The sequence below is a fragment of the Chiloscyllium plagiosum genome, chromosome 18 (genome assembly GCF_004010195.1).
Source record: "Chiloscyllium plagiosum isolate BGI_BamShark_2017 chromosome 18, ASM401019v2, whole genome shotgun sequence".
NCBI lineage: Eukaryota > Metazoa > Chordata > Chondrichthyes > Orectolobiformes > Hemiscylliidae > Chiloscyllium > Chiloscyllium plagiosum.
Window position 1 is genome coordinate 18542322 of NC_057727.1, and position 25035 is coordinate 18567356.

The following is a 25035-nucleotide window of genomic DNA, read 5'->3' on the forward strand; positions in this document are numbered from 1 at the left end:
GTGGTCACCCCTACCTCAAACATCCTGCAGGAGGAACATTCCACTGCCTGCGCTGCCATTACTCTATACTTCGTCTCCAAAACAAGAACACTGAGTAGCTTACCTGTGGACTTTAAAGTTAGGTTAGAGGAGGAGGATGGGGGGTCGAGGTAAGTTCTTAAATATCAATCACTTACCTTCCCGACTAGCTCTGCGCTCCAACTTCACTTCCGCCCAGCTCGCGCCGTTCTCTGCTGTGAAAAGACCGTTGGCATCGAGGTAAGTTCTTAAATATCAATCACTTACCTTCCTGACTAGCTCTGCGCTCCACTTCCGCCCAGCTCGCGCCGCTCTCTGCTGTGAAAAGAGCATGAAAGTTTGGACAAGACACTTTTTAATCACTAATATCCCAGTAGTGCAGCTTACAGTGCTAATTTAAGACAGATTTTCTAATAATATTAGTCTCTTTCATCAATTGCTTTTCCATGAAAAATTATACTTTTTCAGGGAAGGGATCTTGAAATCTATAATATGAAGATTGATTCCAAAGTTACTTCTCGATTTGCTCACAACATGGTAATCAGCCGGGTAGTGAATCGAGCAAATAAGTCAAAGGAAGCTTTCTTTGAAATGGACCTACCCAAGACAGCCTTCATTACCAATTTCAGCATGTGAGTATCAGCTGAAGTATTAAGCAAATTAGCACAAATGAATTGTTTGCATCTTTGATTATTTTCTTGTATAAACCTGGTAAATTTGTGGAGACTGTAGTTTGAAAATGTCTGTATTCAATATTGATTCCTTGCTGATGGATTTAGAATGTTGCCATTAAAGGGTGTAAACAGCATGAACACTAAACTAACATCTTGTTGAACTTGTTAAAGAAAAACTCAAGCAAAAGGAAGAGATATAAAAAAGGGCAGAAATCCTATGTGGGTACATTCTTTGTTTCCTTGGAGCTTAGGGTTTAATGGAAGATTGTGCAAATATTGCACAATAAGCAAAAGTAGTCAACCTCTGTTGTGCTGTGCCATTTTGTTACAGTTTACAGTGCTGCAAACTAATAAATGAAGAATACAGCTTTAAAGCTGAATATTATACAACAGTATAATCAGTAGATGGAGAGCATAACATTACTGAAGCTCCCAACATCTAGTTCTTTTCTACTGTTTTAATACACTATGTTCAAGATCACTTGCCAATTGAAGTGTAAGAAATTTGTGTAATAGAAAAATACAAAATAAGAAATAAGAATAGGTCTACCAATCCATTGTTCTATTTACACCATCACAGATCCTACTTGTGATGAGGCAGCTCATTCTGGCAAGGTTAGATTGTCCTTGATTTTTTTTCGGTGAGGTCGTAAACAGCACAGACTCTGAAAGGTCTGAGAGTTTGGATAGATTTTAGGATCCATTTGTTTACAAATAGCAGATACTGCCTCAGAGAGAAGGCTTTCAAGCTTAAAAAAAAGCTTGTATAATGAAAGAGGAGTGGCCAGTCCTAGCAGCTGAGTTTTTGATTCAGTTCAGTAGCAGTTTGTGTGAAGCAAAGCTGCTGAGGGCAAGCTCAGGCTGGACCCTCTCTCCTTCTAACCTCACGCCTGTAAGCCCTTGTTATATTTTGGCTTTTGTGTCAAAGGGTTTTTATTTTGATGTTGCAAGTATTTCGGAATAGAAACAGTAAATTGGGATAGCCTATTGTGTTCGGATATGATAAATTATTTTGGTATTCTATTTTCTGTTCTTTGTGTTTCATTCACTTATCTTGTAAATATCTTCTGTTTTTGTTTAAAACTAAGTAGTCTGACCAGTTAATTCTCTCCTGGAATAGCCACTGTACACTTGTTTAAATCACATAGCAAAGTTAGGGTCTGGGCTACCTTCTTAAAATGTTTTGAGGGGTCTGGACTGATCCATAATATACCATACTTATTTAGAAGTTCATTTTTATCTAACTTTTCAACAGAAAGAAGGCAGGTTGGGAGTTAAAACACGATAGGTTAGTTGCTTCCTTTGACCTTGCCCTATTTTTGTCCGTTATAGTCTTAACCTGCAAGGATCTTCAAGCAACTGAGGCACCAGCCTAAAGCAGGCAGAAAGGCTTCATTCATGTATGCAAATTGGAACCAACTACTGATGTAGATGGTAATGATTCTGAAGGGTAATGTTGGAGACTGCTTTAACTTCCACCCAAACTGAACGTTATTAGGATTTGGATGGGAAAAGGGTGAACAACTTAGAATCTTCGAAAGTGAGAATTAGGTTCTTAGGTCTCCTCATACTTGTAGCAACTTACAAATGTATCTTGTACCTGATTTTCACCATGTAAGAAACTACATCTTCATCATAGTCATTTGGTCCACTCACAAGAATAATCATAGAATCTCTACAGAGTGAAAGCAAGCCATTCAACACATCAAGTTCACACTGAGTGCATCCCACCTAGATCCACCACACACCACACACCCCCACCCCCAATATTTCCCATGGATATTCCACCTAACCTATACATCCCTGAACACTAAAGGTCAACTTAGCACATCCAATCCACCTAACCTGCACATCTTTGGACTGTGGGAGGAAACCCATGCAGACTGTGGGAGAATGTGCAAACTCCACACAGACAGTTACCTGACGGTGGAATCGAACCTGGATTCTTGGTGTTGTGAGGCAGCAGTGCTAACCACTGAGCCTCCGTGCCACCCCATCTTGTTGAAGACAATAGCAACTTCATGTTAAGAAACATTGTTGGTTTACCTCTACCACTGTTGTTCAAGTAAGGCTTTAGTCATAGTCAAGGGAAGAGGATTGTGGCAGTGTTCATACTGGGAGTAGGTAGCATCATAAGGCCTCTTACTTCAAATCTGGTGAAACAAGCACAGAAGTATGAGTTAATAGACCTGGGAGGAGCAATACTGATTAGACATTCATCAAAGAATCAAACAGGCAAAGACCCACCTTACCTTCCCCCTCACCTCCATCCAAGGCTCCAAGAGCCTTCCACACCCATCAGAGATTTACTGCGCTTCCACACTTGTCATTTATTGTATCCATTAATCTCAATGTGGTCTCCTCTACATTGGGGAGATAGAACGCCTACTTGCAAAACGCTTCAGAGAGCATCTCTGGGACACACGCATGATGCAATCTCACCACCCCATGGTTGAACACTTTAACTCCCCCTCCCACTGCCAAGGACATGCAGGTGCTGGGCCTCCTCCATCGCCAAACCCAAACCACCTGACGCCTGGAGGAAGAACGCCTCATCTTCTGTCTTGGGACCCTCCAAACACACAGGATCAATGTGGATTTCACCAGTTTCCTCATTTCCCTTCCCCCCAGCTTATCCCAGATCAAACCTTCCAACTCGGCACCATCCTCATGACTCGTCCTACCTGTCCATCTTCCTTCCCACCTATACGCTCCACCCTCCTCTCTGACATAAAACCATTACTCCCACCTCCATCCATCTATTGCACTTTCAGCTACCTTCCCCCAGCTCCACTCCCTCCCATTTATCTGCCCCCCCCCCCGAGGCTCCCAGCCTCATTTCTGATGAAGGGCTTTTGCCTGAAACGTCAATTTTCCTGGTCCTTGGATCCTGCCTGACCTGCTGTGCCTTTCCAGCACCACTCTAAACTTGACTCTGATCTCCAGCATCTGCAGTACTCACTTTCTCCAAAGAGCCCCATGAGTATAGGCCAAAATCCCTGTTGGGCAAAGGGGAGGAAACTTTAAATTAATGGCGCAGAATGGGTTGACTGAGCCAGAAGTTCAAAAGGAGTGCTTACTTACCACTTACAATGAGTATTGCGTTGAAGCAAGCTGGTAACATGAGGCATGGCTACGAAAGGGAAAACAGGAACCTTAGAAGGAATTGAAACTGACATTTCTACGCTGGAGAATGACACAAAGCCAGAAATAAGGTGACAAATAGGCAATTTGACATCCTAAACTGACTGAAGAAAATGATAGAAAGACTTTTGAGGCTGTGATAAAAATGGGAGATCCATAACTTAAACCAAGGTTCAGGTGGAATAAATGTATTAACGTCATAGGCGCCAAGCTATGTTTGGGTAAGTCATGGGACAGTCTGGCATTGTTGATAGGGCTGTGAAATATAGGAAAACATCCACTTTGTCCATGAAGCAGGAAATATCAACCTTGTCTACAGAAAGGAGAACCTCTATTTTGCTCACAGAAAGTGGGAACCCTGCATTTTGACCACAGAAAGTGGGAAACATTTATTTTAACTACAAAGGCTTGGGTAATATCTCAATAGCAGTACAGAGATACACTATAGCTAAATTACAGGGTTTAAAAAGTCTTACAATGCATACAATTCCATGTGAGCCAACATTGAAGTGTGATGACCAATGTCCACAGATTTAGGACACAGTCAAGATGAAACTATGTAGCACAGAAATTCAGAATATTGCAAAAGAAAAAATATTTGTTTCAACAGAGCAACCATCTTCCATGACAGGAATTCATGAGTTTAAATAACCCCCAGAAAATGTTATGAGGCAAGTTCCACTGCAAACAAAATCCAGGAAATTAAAAATCCTCCATATAAGACAATGGGCTGACCACCTGTTTTACCATGAATGTCAACCTCAGTGAAGGACATCCAAGGTGTAAAAGATCCTTCATGTACAGAAACTTTACAGACCATGCAGAGTCAAGAACCGAATCAAAGTCAACAATCCTCAAGTCAAAAATATATCAATCTTCCTAGTCCAAAGAGGATGTCTTCCAGAAGAATTGTGAAATCCCCAGACTGCCTGAATTTGGGAAGTATTGGGACAAATTGGAGTAGCAGCAAATGAAATTATATACATGAATGTATAAATGTTAAATACAAGAAAAAAAGCTGGATTGAAATGTTATACAAGTTAATGATTCCAAAAGGATTCATATTGGAGTCCGCATCAAGGTCCGCCCATCTGTTGATGTCACAAAGACTTGGGTGGGGAAAGACAGAACATCTTAGGATTTTGTATACCCTGGGTCTTCTCACTGTTTTGTTATGATGGTTTCATTTTTCATAATTTTTGTGGACTTCAGTTTGCAGAGTTGTGGGGTTACCTAGACATTTTTTTTTAACAGATCAATGAAGAGTCACACTGGAACTTCTTTTAACAAGATATTTCTTGGAAACCATCTGGTTCCAGACAATTTCTGGTCCTGCTAAATTGAACTTACTTCATGCAAAATAACTAACTTTTTTTATGGCTTTGTGTTGTGGCTATTCTGTTTGAACAGTGTTTTGCATACTTGGCAATGATTTTGAATTCCAGTTGTGGAAGCCAACTAGAAGGAAAGAACTGCTTAGCTTGAGACATCTGTTTTAAGGCATCGTTGTAGTGAACTCAATGTTAAATCTGATTGCCTTCTTGAAGAGTAACTGGAAGAATCTTAATATTGTGTTTCCTGAGCATGCTATGCCTGCCAGAGATATCTGCCTACGTTAGTCACAACAGTTTTCACATGCCAGAATGCTAGACTGACAGTCATCTGAACATACTGCACCTATCTTTCTTTACTTCAAGAACTAAAGTTATTGACCAAAGTGAAACTCTGCACAGAGAGATCATTTTCTTCCTCTGCTCCTTGTGTAACTGGTTGTGTGTATGTATGTGTTTTGGGTTATTTAGAGGAGTAAATATTGATATTTATGCATTACAACTTATGTATTTTAAGCAATTCTGTGTCTTCATGAAATACTTTTTAAAATGTGTTTATTAATGAAAACTGATGGATGAATCTTTAAATTCTATGTCCAATACAGTGAGAGCATGTTCTTACTAAATTAGGAACTGGGTAGAACAAAGTTTAGATTTCCAAATTAATCTTCCAGAACAAACAGGAGAAAATGAATTGCTCAATACCTGATGCAATTCAGGCTTTGTTCAAAGCTAGGAAGTTGATTTCCAAATGCAAAACCCATGTGTTATTAATCGACTGGGCACAGTCCATGTTGGTTATAGTTAAGCTCTTTATTACACTGGACACAAGCCAGACTTCCACTTGGAATTCCAGGAAATATATAAAACACTCCAATTCTCTGAATTCAATGTGCTTGGAGCATTCAGTTCAGAGTCAAAAGATTACTGGACTATTTACAAGTAATTTCAATAAATGGGTATAAATTGCAGACAATAAATAGTTTGAGGTGAACTACAAATGAATGGTTCATAAACCATCAAACCCTTTGTACTACATTCCAATTCTTTTTGTGTTTCTAATTAATTCCATTTATTTCAGTATTCAGAATCAACACTTGATCATCTGGAAAGAACAGTTGATTCAATTCACTTCAATCTGCAATATATTTTTTTCCTATCTTTCTTTTTTTTCTGTAGATTTGCAATCTATGAGGACTACTGAAAATTCAATGTTCATGGGACTGTCTCTCTGTGGTTATGATTTCTGTCTGCTTTATGCCTTATCTCAGTCCCAGCCTTCAGGATTCTCCAACCCAGTGTCTGACATCCTTTTCCTTGTCTTTTTCTCCCAGAGAAAGAGTTATCCTTATTGCTGTCTCCAAGACAATCATTTGCTCATTTTTCTGCATCCATGTCCATCTGAAGTTGAAGTGGTATTTTAAACTCAGACTGCTAGGTGTACACCAGTGTTTAAGTCTGGTACAGACCTAGATACATACTAAAAATGTGTGTGTCCTTTTTGTTCAGCTTACAAGGAATGAAAGGATTTGATTTAAATCTGTTCATTTTGGTTCTTATAGCAAAGATAGAGAAGCTTTCCAAGATGTCTATGTGAATACAAATTGAATATATTAATTAATAATGGTGCAAAATAGTTTCCCCTGACCTCTATCCAGGCTCTCCAGTCAAAACAGGCATAAATATTTAATCAACACATGTCCTGGCCATTAAAAGATATGTCAAATGTGATGTAATAATTATAAATCTTACTGTGTTTTACAAGAAGGCGTTTTTTTACCAAAATAAAGAAAATGTGGAAGACTTGTGGAGCATATATGAAACAAAATTAAGCAGTCAGGCTCCTGTTATACCGTCCATGTATTTTCTCTCTCTCTCTGCAGGACTCTAGATGGAGTGACTTATGTGGGAGCCGTAAAAGAGAAAGAAGTTGCTCAGCACCAGTACCAACAAGCAGTTTCACAGGGACAGACTGCAGGACTTGTGAAGTGAGAGTAATTTTATTTCGCTTCAATGATAAGTTTGATTTTTCAATTGTTTATTTCCTTTACTATCTGATGAGTGAAAGGCAGTAATAACAGCAAAGAAATGAGAACAAATACATGAAACTTCAGTAAGCAGTGTTCATCATCCCATCCAAAACAGATAAGCCATTGTCCATTTGTCATCACCTCTGGTCAAGCCAGTTTTCAACCCAACTGGCTAAAGTTATCTTAAATCTATGCTCGCTCAAAATTTCAAAATGTGCCAGTGTGATATGGTGATTCTACTGTTCTGAGCACTCAACAGGAATACAGCTGAGAAGGAGTTATTCTGTGAAAGCTTCAGCTCTTGCTTGTTACCTGCATCTGGGAATTCCCTGCTAGTAATGGAACATCACAGAAAAACTAATTTATATTATATAAACTGAAAAGATTCCATCCAATCTAAAGGTGTAACTTGAGCAAACCTAATTGGCAAAGTGGGCTGTGAACCATAATCCATTTCTGATAAAGGGAAAGCATTCATTTAGTCACTCATTCAGCGATTTAGTGACAGCACATCCTGCTCTCCAATGTTTAACATTCTGACATGCAAGAGACAAGGTTGGGGGGGTCATGAAAGCACTCTGAGTAGAGAAAAAAAACTTGTCAATTTGTAGGTAGCACCAATAATGCATAAATTAAATAATTAATTTTTGCTGTAGTTCAAATTCAAACCTTTCATTGAGAAACTTCAAATAACTAACTGATACCTCATGATGTAATTCTTATGATGGATATAATTGGTATGATTGAGCTCATATTTCATATAGGTCAAAGGAGTAACCATGTGTTTCTGATCAACTCAAGTAATTTAAATGCATTAAAGTAATGCTTGAAATTATTTTCTTCTTTACATCTGAGTTAATTCTATCAATTAACATTTTGTATGGATTATCTAATTATTTCATTGCTATTTGTTGGGCCTGTTTGTACGCAAATTGGCTATCACGTTTCCATATATTAAAACAGTGACTACAATTCAAAAGTAATTTGTCACTGAGATGCATTTTTTAAGACATTCTGAATTTGTTGAAGGCACTATTTAACAAACCATCAATCTTTATGCCACCCTTGTCATTTTTCATATAAACTTTACATTGGCATAACAAATTAATGAGAACTTGCTCCTTACAATATCCATCATCTTACATGTACAAGATTTTAACTGCAGCTTTTTGTTTTCTAATAAACGAAGAGCATCTGGCAGAAAAATGGAGAAGTTTAAAGTGTCAGTAAATATTGGAGCAACCAAAAAAGTCACATTTGAACTAACATATGAAGAATTATTAAAACGTAACTTGGGGAAATATGAGATGAACATCAAAGTAAAACCCCAACAGTTTGTCAAAGAATTCCAGGTACGTTTCTACTACTAGTCAGTAATTACTAACATATTTTAGATGTGGCTGTTCTGATTTTCCGATTTGATAACTAAACATTCTTGCATTTTTATATGCTGTTTCTAGATTAATGTACATATCTTTGAACCACAAGGCATTTCCTTTCTGAATGTTGATGCAAAGTTCTTAAAAAATAATCTGACTTCACTTGTGAAAAAGACACTTACTGCAACAAGGGTAAGTGGCTATGTACATTTTGTTAGGTTAAACAAAATAGTAACTATATAAATTAACATTGGGTCACTGTTTCATTCAGGGCCATATTTCTTTCAAACCAACTCTTGAACAACAACGCAAATGTCCTGATTGTCATGAGACAATTCTGAATGGAGACTTCATCATAGTATATGATGTCAATAGAGACCTGTCTGCTGGTAGTGTTCAGGTAATTGAACATTATAATTAAAATGGAAATTTCATAGGATTTTTTATTCTGATTATTTTATTTTATATTTTATATTCTTTAGATTGTAAATGGATATTTTGTGCATCATTTTGCACCTGCTAATTTACCCAGGATCCCTAAAAACGTCATTTTTGTAATAGACCACAGTGGATCTATGAGGGGTACAAAAATGCGTCAGGTAAGGAAAGTTTTTTTGGTGGAGGAGGGAAAATGAAAATCACTTGTTTCTCGCTCTCTTTCCTACCCTGATGTTTGTGTGTCAACAACCATTCCACACATTCACCACCATGAAAAAGAAGATACCAACTCAAAACTTGTTTTGTAGCCAGTGAAGTTTCTGTAGAATAGTTGTTGTTTAAACATGTTAGTTTTGGAGGTCCTTGATCGCAGTTACTAATATACACACCTGACCGTCTGTAGCAATTTTGTACATTAGCTTGCTGAAATTGAAGCTAACGTACAGACTTATCATCAATCTGAGCTAGAAATCCTCTCAAAAATTTAAGCTAGTTTATTGAGTTTGATAAGAAACAGCAGTTCAGATATATGCATTATTTAATGAAATGAAAAAGATGGGGAATATGTGACTCATGACAGATGAGAATGTTTGATTTATCCCAAAGCCATTCTGTAGAAGAGAGGAGTGGGAATACAGACCCCTATAGGTTTGGAATGGTTGAGTGTTTGTCCTTGATATTTTACTGTTCATGATGGTAGTTTTCGATGGTAAGAGTCCTCGTTCTTCCTTCTGATTGATTTCAGGGAACTCCTTGATCCCATTGATAAACCTTATTTTGGGGACTGGCAATCTATGCTACATCAATCCCCATCTGAACCATCTTGGCCAATGACCATTAGGCAGTTATACATGACCTCAGCATGACTGTTGTCCCTTTGCTCACCTCTATTTGAAATTTAGTTGTCATTCCTTCTCAGACCAAAACATCATTATCTCCATAACAACAAACTAATGATAAGAAAGCATAAACCTGATAAATATTTGACATCAGTACAATGGAACATCATGACTTTGGCAATTTTGATTACCTTTTCTTTGTTTTCATATGCTAGAGATTTGTTTTATGTTTGGAGAAGGCGTGTTCATACTGCTAAATGAGGTAACATGCTGGACAGGAAATACTAAATATTAGGGTGACCTTATAGAGGTTTACAAAATTATGAGGGGCATGGATAGGGTAAATAGGCAAAGTTTTTTCCCTGAGGTTGGGGAGTCCAGAACTAGAGGACATAGGTTTAGGTTGAGAGGGGAAAGATATAAAAGAGACCTACGGGGCAACTTTTTCACACAGAGGGTGGTGCGTGTATGGACTGAGCTGCCAGAGGAAGTGGTGGAGGCTGGTACAATTACAACATTTAAGAGGCATTTGGATGGATATATGAGTGGGAAAGGTTTGGAGGGATATGGGCAGGGTGCTGGCAGGTGGAACTAGATTGGGTGAGGATATCTGATCGGCTTGGACAAGTTGGACCAAAGGGTCTGTTTCCATGCTGTACATCTCTATGAGGAGAAAGTGAGGTCTGCAGATGCTGGAGATCAGAGCTGAAAATATGTTGCTGGAACAGTGCAGCAGGTCAGGCAGCATCCAGGGAACAGGAGAATCGATGTTTCGGGCATAAAGCTTATGCCCGAAACGTCGATTCTCCTGTTCCCTGGATGCTGCCTGACCTGCTGCGCTGTTCCAGCAACACATTTTCAGTGTACATCTCTATGACTCTATGAGTCTATGACATAGGAACAGAAATTAGGCCATTTAACCCATCAAGTCTGCCCTGCCATTCAATCATGGCTGATAACCCCATTCCCTCCTTTTCTCCCTGAACCATTGATCGCCTTGATAATCAAGAACCTACCTATCTCAAATATACTCAATGATCTGGCCTCCACAGCCTTCTCTGGCAGTGAATCTCATAGGTTCACCACACTCTGGCTAAAGAAGTTTCTCCTTATCTGCATTCTAAAAGGCCTTCCCTTTACTCTGAGTCTGTGCCCTCAGGTCCTAGTCTCTCCTACCAATGGAAATATCTTCCGAACCTCCACTCTGTTCAGGCCAATCAGTATTCTGTAAGTTTCAATTAGATCCCCCTTTATCCTTCTAAATTCCAATGAGTATTTACCTAGAGTCCTCAACCATTCCTCATATGTTAAGCTTTTCATTTCTGAGACCATCTTCATAAGCCTCCTCTGAACCACCTCCAGGGCCAGTACACCCTTCTGGAGATATGGAGCCCAAAACTGTGCACAACACTCCTAATGTGGTCTGACCAGAGTCTTATAGATCCTGAGAAGTACATCTCTGCTTTTATATTCAAGTCCTCTCAAAATAAAAGAAAAACACTGCATTTACCTTCCTAACTACAGACTTAACCTGCAAGTTTACCTTGAGAGAATCCTGGAGTAGAACTCCCAAGCCACTTTCCACTTCAGAGTTCTGAATTTTCTCCCCTTTTAGAAAAAATCCATGCTTCTATTCTTACCTCACACTTTCCCTCATTATATTCCATCTGCCACATCTTTGCCCACTCTCCTATTCTGTCAAAATCCTTCTGCAGTCTCCCTGCCTCCTCAACACTACCTATCCTTCTATCTATCTTTGTATCATCTGTAAACTTAGCTGGAATACCATCAATTCCTTCATCCAGATCATTAATGTCCAGAATGAAAAGTTGCACAACATCCATTTGTCACCAGCTGCCATCCTGAGAAAAACCCTTTTATTCCCACTCTTTGCTCTCTGCCAGACAGCCAAGCTTCTATCCATGCGAGCAACTTGTCTCTAACACCATGGGCCCTTATCCGACTCAGCAGCCTCCTGTGTGGCACTTTGTCAAAGCTCTTCTTGATAACCTCCATTGACTCTCCTTGGTCTAACCTATTTGTTACTTCCTCAAAGAATTCTAGCAGATTTGTCAGGCATGACTTCCCTTGATGAAACCATGCTGATTTTGCCTATTTTACTATACACTTCCAAGTATTCAGAAATCCTTCACAATGGACTCCAAAATCTTGCCCACGACTGAGGTTAGGCTAACCGGCCTATAATTTTCTGTCTTCTGCCATACACATTTAGCAAACTCCCAGTCCTCAGGGATCTTCCCTGATTCTAGCAACTCTATGGAACCCTGAAACGATTCAGTTTTAAAGGGGTCCCCAACTTCCAACAGCGCAAATACACAAACAGTAAAGTGATAATAACCAGGTAATCTCCTCTTTTTCTTTGAAGTGGGATGCTGTGGGATGTTTTGCAACTGCCTGAGAGAGACAAGTGGGACTTTACTTGAACATTCTATCTGGAAGGTGGTACTCTCTCAGTATAGCACTGAAGTATCAATGTAGAGTTTTGTGCTTCACTCTCCACTGAAGCAAAGGCAAATGTTTTGACATTGAGCCAGATGGCACCAAAAGGTGTTGAATTGATCAATAAGAAGTATATGGTTGAGGTCCAGTGAAAAGGTATCCCTCTGATTATTCCCTGCTTTTATTGTGCTGCACCTTCATCCAATGCTTCGATAGAGCAGCTGATCGAGATGGGTTGAGTTTGTGTGATCACCTCATTGGTGGTTTGTGGTACTTGTCCAGCAGTCAGGAAATATTATGCTGTGAAGCATATCATCAAGTGATCAATGATCAATTAATGCCAGAAATGCTGATTATTTTGGTACAGTATTTGAGTTTCACTGAATCAAAATGCACAGATGTAGCCTCACATTGGATCTATAAAGAATAATTGATGCATATTCACTTTAATTTAAGAAAGAAGACAATAAAAAGTAAATAGACTACTATATTAAATCCACACTAGAATATGTTGACACTCTACTTCCTTAATATTGTTAATATTTCAATACTTAATTTATATATTTATTCCACTTCAAATTATTTCATCAAAATGTTTTGTCAGTTCAGCTATGATTCCTAGGTACCATCTTCACAGGATAGCAACTTGACATGAAAAATGGCATCAAAGCCTGTTATGCACAACAGATAATCTTATCGATGAAGTTGATGCTCTAAAGTTAAATTTTTAAACTGATGTTTTGTCCCCTCCAGACAAATGAAGCTCTTATAAAAATTTTGGATGATATGGACTCAAAGGATCACTTTGGAATTATTATCTTTGATCATTCTTTTGCAACATGGAAAAATGCAATTTTTCAAGCAACTCCAAACAATGTGACTGAAGCTAAGCATTTTGTGAAAAAAATTTCAGCCAAAGGAGGTAAAGATTACTGTTTATCCCAATTGGAGATGAGACTTTGTTGTACTAAGCTCTTCAAAATTCATTTGCAGAAAACGTAAATACAGGAGAGTACTAATTCTTCAAAGCAAATCCCTAACTTGTCTCTGCAAGAGAATTAGACTCTGAATTAATTCTACTTTAAAATGTCAATATCTTGCAAAAGATTGAAACAAGTATAAACTTTAATACTACATTTTACAGTCTCGGGGTGTACAAGGCACTTTTCAGCCAATGAATTACTTATGAAGTGTTTGTAGTCACTAGTATTATGCCAGTAGACGCAGTAAGTAATTTGCTCACAGCAAGATCCCACAAACAGCAATCGGATTAATCATCAGTCACTAGTTTCTAGTGTTGTTGGTTGAAGGTAAATGTTGAGCACTACTCCTCTTCAAAAGGTGTCATGGAATCCGTTACCTGTGGCAAAACAAGAAGATTGTGCTTCAGTTTAATTGCCATCTGAAAGATGGCACATCTGCCAATGAAAAACTACTGCACTGAAATATCACCCAAAATTATGCACTCAAACTCTTGTGTAGAATTTGAACATTCAAACTGAGGTAAGGTTACTACTATTAAGCCAGGCTGACAAGATACTGGAAAGAGGTAAAAACAATGACTGCAGATGCTGGAAACCAGATTCTGGATCAGTGGTGCTGGAAGAGCACAGCAATTCAGGCAGCATCCGAGGACAGGCAAAATTGCCTGAAATGTCGATTTTGCCTGTCCTCGGATGCTGCCTGAATTGCTGTGCTCTTCCAGCACCACTGATCCAAGATACTGGAAAGCCTTGTCCATGTATCTTAACAAAGATCAGAAACATGATAATGCTGTTTCCATATTACAGATGTAATAAAGGCACCAAATATCCAGTATTGTGCACAGCTTGCAGTTATTTATTCTGCACTGGAAGATTGCAGTAGCTTCAAGTGGTCTTTCTTAGAATAATTTCTGCCCCAGAATCCTTTTCCAATCCATCAAAACCACCAGTGCTGCACCAAAGAATTTCTTTGCTTTCTTTGGAGTTTGAACTGCCTCTCGCAGAATGGGCTTTTTGGTCAATTCATTCTTTGCTGATGGACAATGGCAGGGCAACACAACCAGACTGAGTGTAATCTACAGTTTTCAATGTGGATACACTTATGACCCATTTTGCTGGAATTATATCCCAGAAAGTAGTTTTCAATTCTTAAACATTGGCGGTCATCTACAACTTAGCAGCCGAAAAATGTTTTGGTGGCATGACACAATCAGACTGCAACATTTTAAAATATAATATTGCCTTTTGTTACAGGAACAAATATAAATGACCCTATGCTAGAAGCAGTGAAACATCTGGATAAGGCCTATCAAGACAAGCTTCTGCCTGAAAGAAGTGTCTCCATGATTATTTTGTTAACTGATGGTGATCCAAATGAAGGTTAGTGAAAATAATTGCCTTCTATATAGGACTTGTGAGAGTCTAGCTAACAGATCTAAAGCTTAAAACTGAACAGGGTAATGGAATACCTGAGACCAACAATTATAGAATCCCTAAAGTTGCAAGCAGGCCATTCAGTCAACTGAGTCCACACTAACCCTCTGAAGAGCATCCCACCTCGACCCACCCTATCCATACACCTCCTCATCCACCAGTCTGCACATCCCTGGACACGATGGGCAATTTATTATAACCAATCCCCCTAACCTGCACATCTTTTGGAATGTGGAAGAAAGCTAGAGCACCCAGAGGAAACCCATGCTGACATAGAGAGAATGTGCAAACTCCACATACACAGTTCCCAAGGATAGAATCAAACCAAAGTCCCTGGCAATGTGAGGCAGTAGTGCTAACCATTGAGTCACCATGCTACCCCACCACTGACCCTTGTGTTCTGATGCTTGCTATGCAATTATTTTTAAAGTTTAGCTTCTTTGGTAATGGAGAAAATTCAACCATCAATTTCTTAGAAGCCGATTCCACAAGCAGTGGAACCATATATCATGACCATATACTTTTTTTTAATACGATCAGGACATTGGTGAAAACTATTTTTCTTCAAACTAATGCCATGGGATCTTTTATATCCACTTGAAAGTGTTTGATTTCTTGATGAAAATGGCACCTCCAGTAGTGCAGTGTTCCCTCAATACTTCACTGAGAGTCTAAATTTCATGTTCAAGTCTCGAGTGGAACATGATCCACACAACCTTATGGCTGAGAAGTGACGGAGCTGTTCAAGACACAATGTGCCCCTTCCATTTCTCCAAACGCAGATCAAAGAATGCAGAATAATGATTGAGAGTGGATTGATAATATTTCTTCAATAAATATTTATGTAGTATAAAATAGATCAACTGTTTATGGGAAGCTAAGTTATTACTAAAGTATTTGTTGCATGCAATGTAAGGTACATGTGAAGTTGCTATATTCTTACCAGATATCAGGGCTGCTCTCACATTAGGGAGATATGTGATTTAACCAGAAGTTCACCATACCTCAGGTGAGGGGAGTGGTTGAGAAGGTGAATCTTTCATAGTAGTCTCAGCAGGTGTGGGAATTGATTGATCAGTGATTAAAGTATTGTTGGCAGTCATTCTAATTATGGGGCTTCAACTATTAACACAGTGTCAAGTCAATCTACCATTCCTAATAGAGCCCCTTAACAAGTCTGTAAAAATGAATTGTGTTCATTAAATGATTGATTCCAATGTAAATTGTATGTTTACTTTTATTACAGGAGAATCAAACCCAGTAAAGATTCAGCAGAATGTTAAAAAAGCTGTCAATGGCAAATACAATGTGTATTGCCTTGGGTTTGGTTATGATGTTAAATACAGTTTTCTAGAGAAAATGGCACTTGAAAATAATGGTATAGCACGGAGGATTTATGAGGATTCAGATGCTCCCTTACAGCTCCAGGTAAAATGATTATTAAATATTTGGCTGATTAACTATGGCCCTGAGTTTTCTCAGAGTTGATGCCAAAACCCTATCTGCACTCGTGAATGAAAATACATCCACTCTTCCAGTAAATTTAAACCATTGCTGTTGGAGCATCTCTCTGGGTAATTGCATGCATTGTACTGAGCTCTTTTTTTTATGTACTTTGTGATATTAAATGGCATGATGGCAGAGAAGTTATACCTTGCAAGTATGCTGCTGACCTGCAGTTAAACAATCTGAAACACTACATATTTAATTCAGTCTTAGTTTCACTTGAAGTGTGGCATGTAAACCAATAAGGAATTTCTATCTGACTGAGAACAACCCATGATGAGTATTTTTTTACAGATAAAATGAAGGAGCAGTTAAATGCTGAATTTGCTGAGATGGTGGTGAACCAATGACTCATGAAAATGGCTATCACAAAAATTCAATATTATAGGTTTGAGACCTGAAAGATGAATGTTGAAAATATTGACTGAATTAAATATGTTTGTCACAATTACTGATTCATGTCTGTTCTGTGATGGATCCTCACTGTAGTCACCTTGGTGAATAAGCTTTGGATTAATTTTAGGTTGGAATCTAAAGAGTTTGACTGGTTGAGTGTGGTAGAGAAACATTACAAGAACTGGCTCTTTTTGATTTGATTTATTATTGTCACATGTACCTAAGTACAGTGAACAGTTTTGTTTTGCATGCAATACAGGCAGATCATAACATACAAAGATGATAGGGTAATCAAGTAGAGCAAGGAATACAAAATTATGGCTTCAAAGAAGGTACACAAAATGCAAAATCAACATTAGACTTGAAATTTGAGAGGTCCATTCGGAAGTCTAGTAACAACGGGGAAGAAGCTGTTTTGAATCTGTTGGTGCGTGTATTTAAGATTTTGTATCTTCTGCCTGATGAAAGAGATTGGAAGAGATTACAACCAGGGTCAGAGGAGTCTTTGATGCCTTTCTGAGACAGCCATGTGTAAACTGAGTCAATATATGGAAAGTTGGCTTGCGTGATGGACTGGGCTGTGCTCACAATTTTCTGTAGTTTCTTACAGTCCTGGAGAGAGCAGTTGCTGTACCAGATTGTATTGCACACAGATAGAATGCATTGTATGGTGTATCTGTAGAAGTTGGTGAGAGTCTTTATGGACATGCCAAATTTCCTTAGCTTCTTGAGGAAGAAAATACATTGTTGTGCCTCCTTGACCATTGCATCAATGTGGGTAGTCCAGAAAGATTGTTGGTGATCATCACTCCTAGGAACTTGATGCTCTTGGTCATCTCTACCTCAGCTCCACTGATGTAGATAGGGGCATGACCTCCTCCTTGCTTCCTGAAGTTGATGATCAGCTCTTCAGTTTTGCTGCAATTGAGGGAGAGATTGTTATCTTTACACCATGCTGCTAAGCACTGTATCTCCTTCCTGTGTCCTATCTCATCATTGTTTGATATCCGGACTACAACAGTGGTGTTGTCAGCAAACTTGTAGATGGAGTTCAGATGAAATATGACCACATAGTCATGAGTGTACAGGAAATACAGTATGGGGGAGAGTACACATTCTTGTGGGGCACCGGTGTTGATGATTGTCTTGGAGACAGTGTTGTTGCCTATCTTTTTTTAAACATACACAATGCATACATGGTAGAAGCCAGTTACATTGGTGTGATAGACATTAATACTGAGACCTTGAGAGAGACCTATAAAGTAGGTCCATCTCCTTAGAGATCCAAAGCAGTTCTCCACCCAAGTCCACATAACATTGAAATATTGAATAATGCTTTATGCGTACCTTAGCATTAATATATTTTCAGAGCCTATAGCATGGTAATAATTTGTACATATTCATATATATAATTGCATTTACCAATACTGTATCTCTCCCAGGAATCTGACTTCACAAATTTAGGCAATCTGGTAATTTTACTATTCCACCATAATATGTTCACTTTGAATGTGGAATATTGGTAGGTCTTTAGTTGAACTTGATTCTGTTATTGACAGCATGAATTCTGTAAAGTCCATTAACCTAGAGGACAATTTATCTTTTGGATATCCTTTTTCTTTCCCGCTAAAAAGACAACTACTCTTATACCTCATCTGGTGAACCTTTATGCCAATGAATTTCCTTCACAAACCACAATTTTCCTGCTGAACCAAGCATTTGTTCCACTACATGATCTGGAAGACATTTAATCTCATGAATTTTCTTCATGGAAGTTGGTTGTACTTTAGTAACAGGCACTTATTTTTTGCAGAATCCAAATTTTTTAAAATAAGTGCCTTTCTCTTTTCAAAATAACATGAGCTGGGCAATTTCTTCTTTACCACGTAATGAATCCATGGAGATTTGTCATTTCATCTCAGTAGGGTCTCCCATGGAATTGTATGCAAACAATCTTCAACCTGTGTGAGCAAATGTTTGTTCATAAATGGCTGACAAAGATGTGCTATATATATAGACTCTGTACTTCAACTTGTTGGTTAGGTTTGCATGATTACATTGACCCACATGATTGTTTGTCTGGTGAAACGAATATGTTCACTTTCCCAGTATTACTACTGGAAGATTATTCCTTATGAAGCATGATTTCTATCTTATTGACAGTTGTCTTGTGCCAACATAGCTATGATTTTGGCAATGGAGTAGGATGCTCCAGCCAGAGCTTATCTGCTCCACCCACTCTTCTTCTTTTCTTCACTTCTTTTCCTCTTAGTGTTTCCTCCTTGTTCTCTCCTGGCGTTTGGTGACGACCCTGGCCTTCAGTGGTGACTCCCAGCCTCCGATGACTGGCAACTTCCCAGCCTGGTGCAGTGGCCTCTCAGTGTGGTTGGCAACCTACCATCCTGGCATTGTGGCCTCCCTGCCTATTGTAGCAGCCTCCCAGCATGGTATTCTCTCGGCCCAGCATGGTCACCTCTCAGTCAAGCATGGCTTTGTCGGCAGTCTGAAACGATCTACCAGCCTCATGATCTTAAAGGAAAAGCCTGGCGCAATCTGGAGGCTAGGTGCCAATGTGGTCTGGGTTTGAAGACTGTTGTTCTGAACTTTTATTTCTGAAATGCTGGACATTCCATTTCTTTATTTTCTCAGATCTTGTAACTAAAGGAGTTGAACCTAGGTATCTTTGTATCTAAGTGGTGCTGTAAGTGGGGACATATAAACTTTTCACTATACTCATTGAGTATATACAACAATAAAGGCTAGTTCAAATTCTAAAATTCCATTCTCAAGGGATTCTGTATTGTTAGGCTCCACAATGATCCTAAGAAGCCTGATGAAATTTTTTACTGGTTGTCCCTTGACTGTCCATTACCTGGCATTTCCTTCACTTGACTGACTGTTCCTTGAAAAGTTCTAACTTGACTGGCTGTTTCTTGGCAATTATCTATTGTTTAACTAATTCAGTTCCTTTCATAATTTGAAAAACCGAAGGCCAACGCACACATTCAAGAATATCTCTTTTCCAAAGTCAGTTCATCTTTGGACTAATAATTCTCTCAAATATTCAGAAGTACTTCCAACAAGAATTCAGTCTTTTATGAATTCTGACTCCAAAGATCCATGGTTACATTTGTCCACTAATTTCTGGAGATTATTATCTGTTGGCTCAATGACATTTTCTTTCTTTATTCTTCCTGGATCCTGGTTGTTAATGGAAAGGCTAGTCCACCCATTTTCTCTTGAACTGAGTGATTGGCTAGACCACTTCAGGGGACAGTTAAGAGTCAATCACATTGCTATGGGTCTTAAGTCATACTTGGACCAAACCAGATAAGGACAGCATGCATCCTTCCTTAAAAGAAATCTGTGAATCAGATGCATTTTTACAGCAATTGATGACAGTGTCTTGACTATCATTAATGAGATCTGTTTTCAATTGTAGATTTGTAATTTGTTTGCAATTCCACCAGCCATCATGGTGAGATTTGAAGACATATTTCACAGACCATTAGCCTGGTCCTCTGTGTTACTAATTCAGTGACATTGCCACTATAAGTGTCTCCTTTGATGCTGAACTTGCCTATTTAGATTTCTCTTTTAAGGTGTTTGTTTGTCCTAAGATTACAGTATTGCTCAAAATCTTGCATAAATTTATCAGAAGTATCTATTGCTTCTTTTGTGCCTTGTTGAGCTACATCATGATGCGCTATAGTCACAATTGAATGTAAAATTACATTTACCTGATAAGTTTCTGATTTAGTATCTACTTTGAAATTAATTCTTAATCTTGAGAAGTGTTTTCTCTTAGATGTCCCACTCTGTGAACTATTTGACTCATTTCTGAAATTAACTTTTCTTGGCAATATTAGTTCACTGTCATATCTACTTTATGTAATTATTTATTCACCTTAGTTTAAAGGAGTTTGATTCTGCAGTATCTCATAGAATCATACAGTACAGAAGATACCTTTCATCATATCAAGTCTGTACTGCCAAAATATACCACTACCTACACTCGTCCCACTTCCAACACTTGGTCTATAGCCTTGAATGTTATGACACTTCAACTGCTCATCCAAGTGCTTTTGAAAGGTCATGAGGTTTCTCACTTCATTTCCCTCCCAGGTAGTGTATTCCAGACCCAAGCTACCCTCTGGGTGAAAAAGCATTTCCTCAAATCCCCCCTAAACCTCTTACCTTTCATTTTAAACTTATGTACCTTGTTATTAACCCTTCAACTAAAGGGAACAGCTGCTTTCTATTTACCGTGTCCATGCCACTCATAATCCCATAGGAGAAAGTGAGGACTGCAGATGCTGGAGATCAGACCTGAAAATGTATTGCTGGAAAAGCGCAGCAGGTCAGGCAGCATCCAAGGAGCAGGAGAATCGACGTTTCGGGCATGAGCCCTTCTTATTCCTAAAGAAGGGCTCATGCCTGAAACGTCGATTCTCCTGCTCCTTGGATGCTGCCTGACCTGCTGCGCTTTTCCAGCAACACATTTTCAACTCATAATCCCAACAGATTTCCATTCAACCTTCTTAGCTCCAAAGTAAACAATCTAAGCTTATTCAGCCTCACTTCATAGCTGAAATGCTTTATCCCTGACAACATCCTGGCAAATATCCTTTGCACATCTCCAGCAAAATCACACCCTTTCTATGCTGCAGTGATCAGAACTGTACATAATACTCTGAATGTGGCCTAAGCAAAGTTCTGTACAGCTCCAACATGATGCCCCCTTCCATCCCCTTATAATGCATGCCTGAGTAAGTATCCCTTTTGCCTTCTTAACTAACTATTAACAGGTACTGCTGCCTTCAGGGATCTGTGCCCAAATCCCTCTGCTCCTCAGAACATCCTAGTACCTTGCCATATATTGAGGACTTCCTTATCTTCAGCATCAATCCATTCCAAGTCTTACACTTTGTGTACAGATAAAAATAAAATACTGCAGAGGGTGGAAATCAGAAACAAGCATGGGGAAAAATGCTGGAGAAACTCAGCAACTCTGGCAGCAACTGTGGAGAGAGAAATAGAGTTAATATTTCAAATCTGTGTAATTTCTACCTATGGTTCAGCACTACAAAAGAAAAGTCAGAATAGAAGCATTTCTGCATTTCTGAAGACACCCTAAAAAGTGAGGAGCTGTCGATTTTCATAAAATAGGAGTTGAGTGGCAAACTCCATGAGATTGTCACTCTTTGTAAAATGCAGTCTATAGTTTCAAGTCAGGATAATGTCAGGGTATTTCACTGTCCTTGTTTGTTACTTTCTGTTTGGTGGTGTGAACAATTATTATTCTTTTGCTGTGAAATTGACAAAAATACTGAAGCCAATCAGTCTGCAGACTCTCCTCCAAATTGGATTTTTCTTTATTGAATAAATACAATTTGAGCTTTACAACTGTCTGAAAAGAGAGATAGAAGAATAGAAAGCTCACAGTGTGGAAACAGGCCATTTGGCCCAACAAGCCCATACCAACCCAGACCAATCCCATCTTTGTAACCCTGCATTTCTTATGACTAATGCACCTAACCTATACATCCCTGAACACTATGGGTAATTTAGCATGGCCAATTCACCTAACTTGCACATCTCTGGAGTGTGGGAGGAAACCAGAGCACCCAATGGAAACCCATGCATATACAGGGAGATTAGGCAGTCACCCAAGGCTGGAATTGGACCTTGTTCCCTGGCGCTGTGAGGCAGCAGTACTAACCACTGAGCCAGCATGCTGCCCTTAGCTTCAATTTGATGTCTTATCTGATAGATGATCCTCCACATACCTGTCTGACACTTTGACCTGTGAAATGTCAGAGACTGTCAATGTTGCCTGAAGTGTCACTGTGATATGATACACAAGTCAAGGATGAGCTTGAACTAATGACACCGGACTCAAAGGCAGAAATGTGGTCTGATATTTGGCCATTGAATTGTGGGAGGGTGGAGAGACTGTTACACATCTCCTTCTGGAATGTGCCTTTGCAAAGGAAGTCTGGAGAAAGACCTAATGGTTTTTGTCAAGGGGCATCTTAAGCAGCTCTGTGATGCAGGACACACACCAAGACAAATATTAACCATGTCTGGAGGACTATCAACTTGGAGAAAGATGCTCTTTGATCTGCCTGAAAGTTGTTTGTCTTCCAGAGCAAGGAGTTGACCCCAACCTTTGCAGACTGGCACATTTCAAAGTCCAGGACTAGGTGCTGAGGAATGCACTAAAGCTTGGGGCAGCTGCCAATGAGGAACAGTGGAGGAAGACCATTGTCTGAGATCTTTCTGCTGAAGTTAAATGGGGCTCTGTTCAGCTATTGGACTTTCCCACTGTCTCATTATAGATGTAAATATAATATTGTACAAGTAAGAAATGCCTTTGGTTTTGTTTGTTGGATAGACTCAAGCTTCAATGTTTGTTTGTTTTCTTCATACGCTACTGTACAGAATCAAACTGCTTTAGTGACTATGTATGTACATATATTTTTTACGAATAAAGTACATGTTTGAAATAAAACAATTTGGCCATTGTAGTACTTTTAAAATGAGGTGTTGTGGTACAAAGTGAGCCAGAGGCTGGAAGTTTAAGTTCCACTCCGCGACTTCATGCTATGAAATCCAAGTTCATAGCTCAGACAAATAGGTTGATTATCAAATTGTAAATCCTTACAATGTATTTTGGCCACTGATAAGAGTGGGAATGTCTCTTGGTCTGCCATGGTGTAGCACCTTTCAAGCCTCTAGTGACAGGCCAACAAACTGTTTCAGGACAAATTAGCTATGGAAACAGACACAACCATGGGTTTTCTCTGCCTCGTGCATACTATGTGTGGGAAGATAAAAGAAAAATAAATAGTACTTTAAATAATCATCTGGCAAACCAACTGTAGTGAGAATTAAAACTAGCTGGAAAATCTTACATGTACTTAATATCAGGAGTAAATCATCCTCCAAATGCATTCTGACCTCAGTTTGTGCTTTGCTATGAATTTCCAAGCTAAAATCAAAAATATTACAATTATTTTAAAAGTATGCTCAATCTTTAATTTTTCTTTTTCACAGGGCTTTTATGATGAAGTGGCAAATCCCTTGCTTTTGGATATTGAATTACAATATCCAGAGAATGCCATTTCAGAGTTAACTCAGGCCAATTTTAGGCAGTATTACGATGGGTCGGAAATTGTAGTGGCTGGCAAGATTTCAGATAATAACCTGGAGTCACTCATTGCAGAGGTCTTTGCACAAGCTGTAAGTACTCTCAAACCTACTCCAAATCATTTATTTACATTTTAGATTAATTATAGAATACAACATTGTAGCACAGTGGCAAATCATTTAACCCATTTTATCCGTGCCTACTATTTGAAATAAAGACTGTAAAATTTCCTAATACTCTTACAAAACAAAAACCCCAAAAATCATAGAAATACATTTGAGAAAGCAATTACGTTTGATAGTGCTAAATAATTGGCCTTACTTTCTTACATTTTCCTTGTAGCCCAGAAGCGTTTTTCTTTACGGTATTCATCGAACTGTCTTTTTAAAATTTATTATCAAATCTGCTTTCATAAGTTTTTCAGGCAATGCATTCTACATCATAATAATAATTCATTGTGTTAAAAATGTCTGCCATGTGGCTGCATCCATTTGTCTTTCAATAGTTCTCATCACCAGCCCTTTTGCCCCAGCACCAATTTTTCTTTATGTACTCTATCAAAATCCTTCGATATTTAGAGAAAATTTGCTTTGAATATTCAGTGGTATGAGAACAACTTTTGTATTTCTAAATGAGTCTTTCTTCCATATTTTCATTTTCATAAAGCTCCTGTACATTCTTCCTAACGCCTTAACATCCACCCTGAAATATGGTATCCAGTATGTCCACAACACTCTAGCCCCAGGAACCAAAAAGTTCTATAAACTTTCGATAAACCTTAGTTGTTTTTGTATTCTATGGCTCTACTTATAAAACTAAGAATGGCTTTTTAAATACCCTTGTTACTTGTTCTGTCCCCTGCACAAGTTTGCGTACCTACGCACCATGATTTCTCTATCTAGCACAGGCTTTAAAATTTCATTTATACCAGTGGAGAGCCAGACTTCCATTAGTTTGTTTAAATAGGTGCCCACATAGGGACTGTTACTTGTTTGACATTACACTTTTCACTGACAGCTTTTTGACTCAATGTTTATTTACACAAGATGAAGTGGTGTCAAGTGCCTGTAGTTTCTGCAATTTTTACTTTAATTATCTGATCACAAAATACAGTTATAGCAGCAGTTTTTTTTTGTTAAAGAAAGCCATGAATGGTTGTTTTAAAATCTTTTTCACATGTACAATTATCACAATTTGGTTCTATATATTTGGTGGGCGGCACGGTGGCACAGTGGTTAGCACTGCTGCCT

General features: G+C 38.7%; 1 protein-coding gene across 3 annotated transcripts in view; it reads left to right on the forward strand.

The window, feature by feature from the left end:
* LOC122558909 (inter-alpha-trypsin inhibitor heavy chain H3-like) overlaps window positions 1–25035 on the forward strand; it is an 87374-nt gene that overhangs the window by 7578 nt on the left and 54761 nt on the right. For all 3 annotated transcript variants that reach the window (XM_043707853.1, XM_043707852.1, XM_043707854.1), the window contains exons 4-13: window positions 487–650; window positions 7051–7155; window positions 8387–8549; window positions 8658–8768; window positions 8848–8976; window positions 9059–9175; window positions 13067–13235; window positions 14551–14676; window positions 15977–16158; window positions 23692–23877. In XM_043707853.1, the coding sequence (XP_043563788.1) occupies window positions 487–650; window positions 7051–7155; window positions 8387–8549; window positions 8658–8768; window positions 8848–8976; window positions 9059–9175; window positions 13067–13235; window positions 14551–14676; window positions 15977–16158; window positions 23692–23877 (1452 nt within the window). The remainder of the gene's footprint in view (window positions 1–486; window positions 651–7050; window positions 7156–8386; window positions 8550–8657; window positions 8769–8847; window positions 8977–9058; window positions 9176–13066; window positions 13236–14550; window positions 14677–15976; window positions 16159–23691; window positions 23878–25035) is intronic.